Source organism: Echinops telfairi, unplaced genomic scaffold (assembly GCF_000313985.2).
Source record: "Echinops telfairi isolate 266 unplaced genomic scaffold, ASM31398v2 ScPeMD7_443;HRSCAF=831, whole genome shotgun sequence".
Taxonomy (NCBI): Eukaryota; Metazoa; Chordata; class Mammalia; order Afrosoricida; family Tenrecidae; genus Echinops; species Echinops telfairi.
Genome location: NW_022104341.1, coordinates 25,822,870 through 25,836,159, shown reverse-complemented (window position 1 = coordinate 25,836,159; position 13,290 = coordinate 25,822,870). Strand labels below are relative to the sequence as shown.

Below are 13,290 nucleotides of genomic sequence, written 5' to 3'. Positions count from 1 at the left end.
GTTCTTTGATGCCTGATACCTGATCCTATCAACACCTCGTAATCACACAGGTGGCTGGTGCGCTTCTTCCATGTGGGTTTTGTTGCTTCTTAGCTAGGTGGCCGCTTGTTTATCTTCAAGCCTTTAAGACCCCAGATGCTATATGTTTTGATGGCTGGGCACCACCAGTTTTCTTCATTTGCTTATGTACCCGCTTTGTCTTCAGCTATGGTGTCAGGAAGGCAAGCCTCACGGAATTCCAGGTTAATAGAACAAAGTGCTCTTGCATTGAGGGAGTACTTGAGTAGAGGCCAGATGGCCATCTGCTACCTTAATACTAAACCTATAAATATATATAGATTGATCTATTTCCCCATTGTCATTTATAAACATATTTACATATATACATGCCTGTATTTAGACCTCTATAAATGCCCTTTGCTTCTTAGTTCTTTCCTCTATTTCTTGTCCCACTATCATGTTCAGGCTTCATTTGGGTTTCAGTAATTCCTCTCGTTACATTGCCCTTGATCAAGCTCTACCAGTCCTTCTACACCCTTCTTGCCATTGATTTTTAGATCACTTGTTGTTCCTTTGTCCCTGGGTTTGTTAACACCCACTTTCCTTACCCCGCCTCCCCTTATCCCATGTGCCTACGGAACTCGGTCTGTTGTTTCCTCCTCCAGATTGTTTATCCCGCCCATCTTATCTAGATAGACCTGCAGAGATAATGATATGCACAAAACCCCCCAGCAAAACAAAGCAACAAATGAAAACTAAACAACAACAAAAACTGACCAAAAAGAAAAGAAAAGCCTGTAAATAGTTCAAGGTCTGTGTTTTGATTCTCATGCTTTTCTATGTAGAAAGAATATGCTTCGTAGATAATTTTAAAGAGGATAAGTTTGGCATGAAAAGAATTATGATAGAGAAAAACAATATCTTGGGAAGATTTTTGTTTCAAAAATGCAGATATCTTTTGATCTCTGAGCTCTAGTTACAGAAACTTAGCAATGGAATACATTTCAGAGATTTTCACATAAACCCCTTACTGTGTAGACCTTTTTATTATTTTATTCTGGGGACAAATATAAATCCCTGATATTCACAATTGTTATTCAAGCCTAAGAATCAGTTAGAATTGGGAATTGAGGATACATCCACTTGAATTTGTTTTTAGTTATAACAAGAGAGAAGAATGACTAAGAGTAGGGAAATAGAGCAAATTCCTGCAGGAGATGTTGAAATCCAGAGCATAGCTGGAGGAATTGACTCGATGGGTTTGGTTTGAGGTTTGAAATGTAGAAAATTTTTTAGACCTGAATGTGAAACTGACCAGGTTCCAGCTGTATCATTTCAGTTCACTGTGAGAATTATGAGGAAAGGTCATTAGATGCCATCAGTGCAGTTCTAACTCTTAGAAGACTCTATGTATAACAGAACAAGACACCACCCAATCCTAACAATTGTTCTTATGTTTAAGCCCATTGTTGCAACCACTGTGTCAGTACATCTTTTTAAGGGCCCTCTTCTTTTTCTATGCCCCTTTACTTTACCAAGCTTGATGAGTTTTCCTCTCCTGGTAATATATACAAAGAACTTGAGGCGTCTTAACCATCCTTGCCTCTTAGGAGTGTTCTGGCTGTACTTCTTACAAGACAGAATTGTTTTTTCTTTTGGCTGTCCATGGTACTTTCAGTTCTTTACCAGATTTGACCAGTACTTCAGATTCATCGATGATTCTTTTGTCCTTCATATTCAGTTTTCATCTTTCACATGCATATGAAGTGATGGAAAATACCACAGCTTGGATCAGGCACACCTTGGTCCCCAAAGTGACACCAATGCTTTCCAACACTTTTTTTTTTTAATCGTTTTATTAGGGGCTCATACGACTCTTATCTCAATCCATACATACATCAGTTGTGTAAAGCACATGTGTACATTCATTGCCCTTGTCATTCTCAAAACATTTGCTCTCCACTTAAGCCCCCAGCATCAGGTCCTCATTTTTCCCCCTCCCTCCTCCTCCCTCCCTCCCTTATGAGCCCTTGATAATTTATAAATTATTATTCTGTCATATCTTGCCCTGTCCGACGTCTCCCTTCACCCACTTTTCTGTTGTCCGTCCCCCAGGGAGGAGGTCACATGTAGATCCCTGTCATCGGTTCCCCTTTCCAACACTGGTGCAGCAGATTTACCCAATGTGATGCTTCCTTTTGGTCTCTTGACTGCTGTTCTCATGAGCATTGATTATGGATCCAAGCAGAAATCTGTGATGATGTCCATCTTTTTACCATTTATCATGATGATAGATATTGGTCCAGTTGTGAGTATTGTGATTTTCTTTACATTGAGTTGCAATCCATTTTGAAGGCTGCAGTCCTTCATTTGATCTTCATCAGCAAGTCTTCCTTGTTTTCAGCAAGGGAGGTTGTGTTATCTGCACATCAAAAGTGGTTAGTAAGCCTTCTCTAATCCTGGTGCTATGTTCTTTATATATAATTCAGCTTCTCATACTACTTGCTCAGCATACAGATTGAATAAGTATGGCAAAAGGATACACACACCTTTCCTGATTTTAAACCACCTACTATTTCTTTGTTCTGTTCATATGCCTGCCATGTACAGGTTCTCCATGAGGACAATGTAGTGTTCTAGAATTCCCATTCTTCTCAGTGCAATTTATAGTTTGTTATGATCCACAGAGACAACAGTGCTATTTCACAGTAAACATCATTCTTATATTTTTTACTTTGAGCCAAGATCCATCTGACTTCAGCAGTAATGGACCTTGTTCCACATTCTCTTCTGCATCCAACTTGAATTTCTGGCAGTTCCATGTTCATGTCCTGCCATTGTTGAATGATCTTCAATGAAACTTTACTTGCATGTTATGTTAATGATGTTGTTCAATAATTTCTGCATTCTGTTGGGTCCTTTCTTTCAAAGGGGGCAAATATGGATCTTCTGCTTGCTGGTCAGGGAGCTGTTTTCTGAATTTCTTGGCATAGATGAGTGAGCGCTTTCATTGTTCATCAGCTTATTGAAACATTTCAGTTGGTATTCTGTCAATTCCTGAAGCCTTACTTTTTACTAATATCTTCAGTTCTGTTTGAACTTCTTTCTTCAGTACCTTTGGTTCTTGATCATATTCTACCTCTTTACATGGTTGAATGTGGACCAGTCTTTTTGATACAACTCTGGTATTCCTTTCATCTTCTTCTGATACATCCTGCATTATTCATTATTTTTCCCAGAGAATCTTTCAGTGTCACAAATTGAGACTTGAATTTTTTTCTTCAGTCCTTCAACTTGAAATATATATAATGTATTCTTCTTGGTTTTATAACTCCAGAAAAGGTTAAAGTTAACTTAAATGAGGCTTAAGCATATGCTTGATAGTTCTTGAATTTTTTTGTCTAGATGTTGATAGAAGTTATTTTTTGAAATACTTTTTTTTTTAAATGAATGATTACCAAAAGTTATAGGATTGAGTATATATAATAATCTAGATGGTAGATTGATTCTATAATGCCTAGCCTTTGAAAATTTATTGTCCATCCTGAGGCCACTTCTCTAATCAATATTTTTTCTAGATAGAAAAATTTGCCAGCATGTAAGCATGTATTTATATTTCAAAGTTTATGTTATAAACATTGTGTTATTTTTATTTCTTTTAAAATTTGTTATCGTATTATCAGATTATTATAATCTAATCTTCAGTCTTCATTTTATGGTTTAGTCTAATACTCTTGTTTAGTATGAAGAAATTTGCTAATTTTTCAGTATAATTAAGCATAGCTACTTTGGAGCTTAGTCAAATGAAGAGCATTTAGAAATGATGTTAATCATCTGTTTATAAATTTTAGGGCTGAAAGACAAAGGAATGAAGCACTCTGTAATGCTGAAGAACTGAATAAAGCTTTCCAACAATATAAAGAAAAAGTAGCTGAAAAACTGGAAAAGGTTCAGTATTTTGTATTGCTATCACTTCTAGAAATAGAAGTAGGTATGATTAGAGTGGATTTATTTATGGCTAAAGCAGTGACTTTTTCTTATCAGAATGCTTTGATCAATAATAAAACAGTGATGTGCATCGTTTAATTATTAGTAATAGATTCTACCAATTTATAATCAGCAAACATGTTTGATTTCTCTAAAGAGGGAACAGTTTCAATGAAGACAAGGGAAGGTACAAATTACAAGGGAAAGTGGGATACACGAATGGAAGTTGGAGGCATAAAAGTTGAAACCAGAAATTTATTCTCATCAGTTAATTGAAAATGAAGACAGAACAGATGATATAAATTTTAACTGGCCTTCCTTGAGCTACCTAAGAGGTGTTTACTGCTGACTCAGAGACTGTTTCATGAGCAGCTGCTGCCTCATGTAATGTGTGGAGGAAGGCCACACAGTGATAAACTCAGATATTGAGCTCAATCACAAGAAATACTAATATGCACATAGTCCATCTTGAAATAACAGTGGAAGCACAGACATTAATGAACTGAAGAAAACATTTACGGAGAAGAGTGAGTAAAAAGAGCTGCCGAAGAAATACTCTTCATTTATTATCAAGTTTCTATTACATGCATTGTTCGCTACAATATTCAGTGATACAGAACATATGGTACCTATTTTAAAGCACTCATATTTCAGTAAGATTCACAAGTATGCAAACAAATAATTTCAGTGTTTTAGACTAAGAACTATGAAAGTAAGTAGTAGTTATGGTAGGGTGCATGAAGAGGAGTTTATGGAACTCAGACCTAAAGAAGCCTTCACAGAGTATAAGATACTTGAGCTATAAAAATATCTTGAAGATTTTGGTGTATAATTGAATAGTGTTAAGCAAGATTAATGATCAGATCATTTTTTTAGGATGCTCACTCTTAAATCACCATGAAGATGTCTTGGAGAATGAGACAAATTTAGGAAACTCATAGGCCAGAGATATTGAAGTTGTTGGAACTCAGAAGATAGATTTGAGAGATGATAGTAAGATGTGAGACTCAGTGGGATTTATAGAGTTAAACTATGTTAGAAGCAGACAGTAGAAGAGAGAGATGACTAAGATATTTTCAGGTTACTGGTTTGAGTCATTGGTGGATAATTGCATCAGAAATCAAAATAGATAAGTTTGTTTAAAAAATTATAATTTGGAAATAGACATAGGCTGTCTAGATGTCAGTTTCTCCTTGGCCTTTGTGTCTGTATGTCAGGCCTTCGACATTGAAATCTAGATTAATTTGTGGCTGATGAATTACTTCGAGCTCGTGGTGATACTATGTGTGTCAAGAGTATAGCAGCTTCATATGATTTTCAAGGCTTGTACCTTTTGGAAGAAGATATTTATTTCAAGGTGTCTCCAGGTAGGTTTGAATCACCAACTTAACTAGAGAATCAGCGGATACTATGTAGAGAGCAGCTTTGTTAAAGTGGTAGGCACAGAAGGCACAACCTCTGAAATGGGAGAAATAAGAAAGAAGACAGTAGAGGTAGCAGATAGACTATTCTTAAGATAGGGGAAGAGTAAAGAAATGGGGCATTGGAGAGGTAGAAAGAAAATAGGCCAAGGAAAGGCGCTTTTAGGACTAAGAGTTACCTGAACAAGTAAGTTTGAAGGACAAGAGCCAGTGGAGGAGATGGCAGGAGGAGTGCAGATGTTGGAATTATGGGGAATGGTAGATGGCACAAGAGTATGAATAGATATGAGTCTGAATATATGCGATGTGAGGAGACAGGTCCAAGAGCAGAGGTGAAATATTTTCAAATAGAATGAGGACATTTTTATCCATGAGAGAAAAAAAGGGGATTAAATATGGAGAAAATAATTAAGGTTCAAGGAAGAAGGAAACATGAAGAATTTCTAGTGAAATATTTTGGTTTCATAATTTAAGATTGTAGCATCATAAGGTTGATGGGAGAGATCTGGGAGACTTAGGCTTATGTGCTTCTCCCAGCATAGTTATAATAAGGAGAATCAAGGATAAACTTTCAAAAGTAACATATAAAAAGAGAACAGAGTAGAAAATGATCAGTTCATAATAGTAAAAAAAGAAAGTAAGAGTGTCCTTATACCACAATGACTGTAAAAAGCACTTAAAGGAGAAATTATCAATCATATTAGGTACTAAAGTCAAACAAGCATCTGTTTGGCCTTGAAGAAGTTGTTCTTTCTAATAAAACTGTGAACCCCACTTAAACAACCTACTGTTATTGAATTTATTCCGACTCACCCCATATGGCAAAGTAAAACTGTTCCATAGGGGTTTTCAGGCTGTAAATCTTTCCCAGAGCAGAACCGCTGGTGGGTTTCAGCTGCCAGCTTTGTGGTTAGCGGCTCAAAGCATAACCCATTACACCACCAGGTTCCTCACATACCACTTAACAATTTAAAGTAGAAGATCCCAGTACATACTCAAATCTGAAGTATGAGTTAGACATATCACTGTTTGGAAAACGTCGAAGAAGGCCCTGTGGGATTGAAATGTAGAAAGGATTTCTAGGGGGGGAATACCTAGTGTTAATAGAAGGGTGCCCTTAGGAAGAGGGAGGAACATAGAAGGAGGAGAGGAAAATGTAAGAAACAGTTGATTTACGTGTTTCATAAGAATCACCCATTTTGAACTATGCAGATCCCAGCAGGTGAATATAATAAAAGGCACCCAAGGAAGAGGGCCTGAAAGGGCTCTCTGCCTTATTCCCTCATCCCTCCACCCTGGGCACTTCATTTTTATGTGTTTACATTTGAACTGTGATTTTCACTGGAAGTTTTTTTGGCTAATATTTCAAAAACTTCTCTAGGATATTTGCACAGAAAAAATGAACCTTTAATAGCTTGGGTACAGCATCCCTCCTTGAACTAGCTGTCTTGTTCATGTGAGGCCAAAGCACTGTTGCTTTTAGGTGACTGCTGTTGCTCTTCTGTGTCACAGTTAAGGATTTCTAGACAGATTGTAGCTGACATGTTCCTTCTTATTGCTGCCCTGGGAACTTAGATTTGCTCTTTTTCACGACAAGCCTGGGACTTAGAGTTATTTATTCATCTCTCCCTTATTTCTGATATCACTACTTTCATTATTAATTTCAATTCTAGAAAATTCATTATCACCTTAGTGCTCATGTTCACTTAAAACAAATATTGTTTTAGGTTCAAGCAGAAGAAGAAATATTAGAGAGAAATCTAACTAACTGTGAAAAAGAAAACAAAAGACTACAGGAAAAATGTGGTATATACAAAAATGAAGTTGAAAATTTGAAAGAAAAATTAAGGTACAGTTTTCCTGTTAAGGTAAAGGATCTTTGTGTGGAAATGGGAAAATAGGAGCATTTTAAAACATAATTTTTTGGGGGGGACTGATAACAGCGCCGCCTAGGTTTATTTCTACAAACAGCACAAGAAGACACCAGAGCCATGCATGTGGCAACCCAGGGCTCACACTAGTCCCTCTAGTCTTCAACGGAGAACTCTACTTTGTGGGCGCCTGGGCGCCTTTGGGAGCTGGTGCCTGGGTGCCTTTGGGAGCTTTTGCTGGAGTCGAGCCCTTGGCTGAAGCATCAGCCTTGCTTTGTGCCTTGGCCTTGGGCCAGCATAACCTCAGACCTTTGGCAATACATGCCTGAGTTTGCTTGGCAAGCTTGGGGTGGACAATGTAGGCCAGTTGGTTGAGCTTGAAGTTGACGCCCATTGGGATATTGGTCTTGACCTCCGTGGGCTTCACAAGATTCTTGATGGCTTAGGTGTGAGAAGCTGCGGCCTTGGCATTGTTGGCCTGCATTTTCTTCAGGCCCTTCTTGTGCTTCTCGGCGAAGCGCATGTTCCTCAGGAACTTGGGGTGTCTACCCTTTTAAGAGATTTGTGTTGTCATCTAGTTTTTTGGATGTCGTTTCTGTGCCATTTCCAGGATTGGTTGTGTGTGGTATGGTTCTTGGATTTGGCCAGGTGTGCACTGATGCCTGTTGCTCCCGGAGTACCAGGGACCAGAAAAGAGAGGAAAACATAATATTTTATGTATTAAAATTATCTTAAATTATATAATAAAACGGACTTCAACTGAAACCATTTTCTTGGTATAAAGTTAGAATCTAAAATACAGTAAAACTTGTTTTAAATATGTACTTGTAAAGTACTGATAAGATATACTTTTGTTTAAGTAGAGAAAATTAATACAGACCTAATGTCCTAGGGTAAAGATATTAACTAGTTAGCAAAATATGTATAATATCAAATATTCAAAGAGAACATATTTCAAATCATGAAGAATCACCTACTTCTCATTTTGTCAGTGAAGGAACTGAGACCCAGAGATTAACCAACATTTGCCCAAGAGAGACAGAAGCAAGGATGAGAACCTGGGTCTTCTATACTCTGTCCACTGTATCACACTGCCCTCTCAAAGTTAAACATCAACTTTCATGGATTAATATTAATTAGGCCTTAAGACCTCAAACTATTGATTAAAAACAGACAAGAACCTTTTTTAAATTAAAAGATCATTTTATTAGGAGCTCTTACAACTCCATACATCAGTTGCATCAGGCATAATTGTACATATGTTGCCATCATTCTTTTCTAGACATTTACTTTCTATTGAGTCCATGGTATCAGCTCCACCCCCTTGTGACCCCTTGATAGATTATAAATTATTATTTTCATGTATCACACCGACCGCTGTCTCCCTTTCCCCATGGTTTCTGTTGTTCTTCCCTTTGGTGACGGGGTGTGGTAATCTGTCGATCATTGCGATAGTTTCCCTTCCTCCCCTCTCCTCCCCTTCTTCCCCCTACCTTTCTGGTACTGCTCTTCCGATTCCTAGATTCTGCATGTCATGAGTTCTTATCTCTTATCTATACCTGTGTACATGCTCTGGTCTAGTCTGAAGTGAGAGGCAGCACTGGGATCATCATGATATTGGGGGGTGAGAAAGCCTCAAGAAACCAGAGGAATTTTGTGTGTTTCATCACTGCTTTATGGTGCCCTGGTTGACTCACCCCTTCTCTGTGATTTCTGTGGGGGGATGCCCAGTTGTCTATAGATGGGCTTTGGGGTCTCTGCTCTGACCCCCCTCATTCTCAACGATATGTTTTTGTTTGTTTGTTATGGGTCTTCTGATGTTACCTGGTCTTGACACTTCATGATCGCACCAGCTGGTATGCTTCTTCCATGTGTGTTTATTGCTTCTCTGCTGGATGGCCGCTTTAAGACTCCAGATCATTTAATAGCTGGGCACCATCGGCTTTCTTCACTACATTTGCTTATGCACCCATTTTGTCTTCAGCAGTTGTGTTGGGAGGGTGAGCATTATAGAATGCCAGGTTGTTAGAAGAAAGTGTCATTGTATTGAGGGAGGGTATGAGCAGAGGCCTGAATTCTGTCCACTACCTCAGTGTATTGCCATATAAATATATGTACGTAGGCCAATACCTTTACTTTTATGGATTAATGTATTTATATATGTACACACCTGTGCTTATACCGCTATTCATAGCTTTGCTTCCTAGATCATTCCTCTGAAAAAGGAAAAACAATTGTGCCCACGTGGAACCTGTAAATGAATCAAGAGAAAGTAATGCAAACAGAACAAGGGAATACTATATAGTTTAACATCAGGAAAGGTGTGCGACAGCGTTAAATCCATCTGCATGCTTAGAAAATCATTAGAGAAGCTGAATTATATGTAGAAGAATGTGCCATCAGGATCAGAGGAAGGCTTATTAATAATCTTCTATATGCAGGTGACACAAACTTCCTGGCTTAAAGTGAGGAAGACTTGAAGCACTTGCTGATGAAAATCAAGGATTGTAGTCTTCAGTTTGGATTGCAATTCAATGTAAAGAAAGCAAAAATCCTCACAATTGGACCAATGGGTAACATGATAAGTGGAGACAAGAATGAAGTTGTCAAGGGGAAAGCTTAGAGAGATGGAAACGGCACCTTCAGAAGTGTATAGACTTAGATGGATAGAGTATATGTTGGGAAATATTAACTTCACATTTTGATATTTTCTTTTAATAAGGATTTCTATTTTGTAGCAATACTTTCTGACTTAAAGTCAGTTAAAAAAATTTTTTTCAATCCTCGTTTTTATGGTAGTTATGTTACTAGAGTGTTTCATAGGACTGGTATCAAATGCAAGGTATACATTTAAGAAGAAAAATACTGAACAATTAAACTGTGACACATGCTGCTGCTGTTGTTAGGTGCCATCGGGATGTTAAGTGACATTCCCACCCACAGCGACCCCACTCACAGTAGAAGGAAACACTGACAGACCCTTCGCCCTCCTCACAGTTGTTTCAGTACTTGAGTACATGGTTGCAGCCACAATGTCAGTCCATTTCCTTGAAAGCCTTCCTCTTTTTCGTTACCCCTCAACTTTACTGAACTTTAATGATGTCCTTCTCCAAGGACTGCGTTCTCCTGACAATGTGTCAAAAGTACATGAGACTCAGTCTCCCCATCCTTCCCTCTAAGGAGCACTCTGGTTGTACTTTTTCCAAGACAGATTTGTTTGTCCTTTTAGCAGTCTGTGTTACTTTCCTTATTCTTCTTCAACACCACAATTCACATGTATCAATTCTTCAGTCTTCATCATTCACTGTTCAACTTCACATGCCTATGAGGCAATTAAAAATACCATAGCTGTGTCAGGTACACCTAGTCCTCAAAGTTACATCTTTGCTTTTTAATACTCTAGGAAGATCTTGTGCAGCAGATTTACCTAATACAAATCTTCTTTTGATCTCTGAACTGTTGCTTTCATGACATATACGAGGTGGCACTCCCTACCCCCAACAAGCAAACAGACAAAACTGGAATCGCACTGAGTAGAGCGGAGCCTTCATAGTGCATATTTCCCCTTTTAGGCCAGGATCCAGCAACTTGCTCTGAGTTGGTGCGACCAGGGGTGCTGCCTGGGATGGTTCTCGCTGGCCACAGTGAATGTTTTTTTTACGCATTTTCGCTTGAATTTCGTTTTTTTTTGTGATGGCTCATTTAAGAGAACAGCACGGAGCTGTTAAATTTTGTGACGTGCTCAGGAAAAATGCCGCAGAAACTGTTGTGATGATGAACACAGCTTATAAGGACACCACCATAGGAAAAACTCAAGTGTATGAATGGTTTTCTTGTTTCAAAAAAGGTGAAATGTCGATTGATGACAAACCTCATTCTGGATATCTGTCAACTTCGTGAATGGATGAAAATGTCCACAAAATGTGTACATTTGTGCTCAACCAAGGATGGACCATTGAAGAGATGGGGAAGTTATCGGGACTATCTTGGAGCTTGAGTCAGCGAATTTAACAGAAGATTTGGGAATGAGAAGGGTCGCTGTGGGTTTCCAGGGAAATGAGTGTAGAGTGAAGACATGCCATGCTTTGAAAGAACAGCTCCAAAGTGACCTAGACTTTTTTCCCAAGACCATTATTGGTGACGAGACATGGTGCTATTCTTATGACCCCAAAAGCAAACATCAATCAAGCCAGTGGAAGACTCCCTTGAGACCTCACCCAAAAACTCGTCAAGTCAAGTTAAAGATTAAGATGATGCTCATTTGTTTTTTTGATGTGAGGGAGATAATACATTTGGAATTTGTTCCACCAGGTCAGACTGTTAATCAAACTATTTAGAGGTTCTGAAAAGATAGCATAACAGTGTGCAACATAAAAGGCCTGATTTATGGCAGACGGCAGGGACTGGACTGGGTTTGCCACCACGACAATGCACCTGCTCACATAGCCATCTCAGTGCACCAGTTTCTGGCAAAAAAAACCAGCATGCCTCTCTTGCCCCATGTACCTTTCTCACCTGACCTTGCTCCAAGTGACTTCTTTTTGTTTCTGTAAATAAAGAGGGACATGAAAGGACAGCGATTTGACGACATAGAAGAGGTGAAGAAAAAAAACTACTTTTGATGCTTCCTGCTTCATTCACTATTTTGCTCACAGAATCTTTCAGTATTATAACTTGAGGCTTGAATTTTTTCTTGAGTTCCTTTAATTTATGATATGCTGAGTGTGTCTTCCCTTTGGGGTATTTAATTCTAGGCCTTTGCATACTTCATTATGATTTTTTATTTTGTCTTCTCCAGCTGCCTTTGAATTTTTCTACTCTGTGTATTTTAAAAATCATTTTATTGGGGGCTCTTACAGCTCTTATCACAATCCATACATTCATCTATTGTGTCAAGCACATTTGTACATATGTTACCATCATCATTTTCAAAACATTTTCTTTCTACTCGAGCCCTTGGTATCAGTTCCTCATTTCCCCCCCCTCACTCTCTCATGAACCCTTGATAATTTATAAATTTGTATTATTTTTTCATGTGTTACACTGACCGATGTCTCTCTTCACCCACTTTTCTGGTGTCTGTCCCCCTGGGAGGGGATTTTATGTAGATCATTGTGATCAGTTCCTCCTTTCTCCCCCTTACCCTCCTGGTATGGCTACTCTCATTGTTGACCCTGAGGGGTTTATCTGTCTTGGATTCCCTGTGTTCCCAGCTCTTATCTGTACCAGTGAACATGCTGTGGTCTAGCTGGATTTGTGAGGTAGAATTGGGATCATTTTAGTAGGGGGCAGGGGTTTGCATTAAAGAACTAGAGGAAAGTTGTATGCTTCATCGGTGCTGTACTGCACCCTCACTGGCTCCTCTGTTCCTTGTGACCCTTCTGTAGTGGAATGTCCAATTGTCTACAGATGGGCTTTGGGTCTCCACTCCATACTCTTCCTCATTCACATTGATACGATTTTTTGTTCTGGGTCTTTGATGCCTGATACTCGATCCTATGGACACCTCATGATCACACAGGCTGGTGTGCTTTTTCCATGTGGGCTTTGTTGCTTCTGAACTAGATGGGCACTTGTTTACCTTCAGACCTTTAAGACCCCAGATGCTATATCTTTTGATAGTCAGATACCATCAGCTTTCTTCACCACATTTCCTTATGCGCCCATTTTGTCTTTAGCGATCACGTAGGGAAAGTGAGCATCATAGAATGCAGGGTATTAGAGCAAAGTGTTCTTGCGTTGAGGGAGTACTTGTCTACTTATCTTTTTTACTTAATCCTTTCTTCCATTTTCATTAGTTACACTATCATTAAGAGCAAGTTTCACAGACTCTTCTAATAGCTGCTTTGATATTTTCCTGTCTTTTTTATGACCTTTTGCTGTTCTCATGAATTATGTTCTTTCCCACACCTCATCAAGTCTTCTGTCATTAGTGGCCAATGCAGTAAATTTGTTCTTGAGATATTCTCGAAATTCATGTGAGATAGACTCAAGGTTGTATTTTGGCTCTT

The 13,290-nt window shown here is 38.7% G+C and overlaps 1 protein-coding gene across 4 annotated transcripts in view; it reads left to right on the top strand.

Annotated features, from left to right (window-relative positions):
• The window catches only part of CCDC18 (coiled-coil domain containing 18), a 107,222-nt gene that overhangs the window by 24,626 nt on the left and 69,306 nt on the right, over positions 1-13,290 (top strand). For all 4 annotated transcript variants that reach the window (XM_045292023.1, XM_045292026.1, XM_045292025.1 and 1 more), the window contains exons 8-9: positions 3,852-3,948; positions 7,136-7,257. In XM_045292023.1, coding sequence (XP_045147958.1) covers positions 3,852-3,948; positions 7,136-7,257 — 219 coding nt within the window. The remainder of the gene's footprint in view (positions 1-3,851; positions 3,949-7,135; positions 7,258-13,290) is intronic.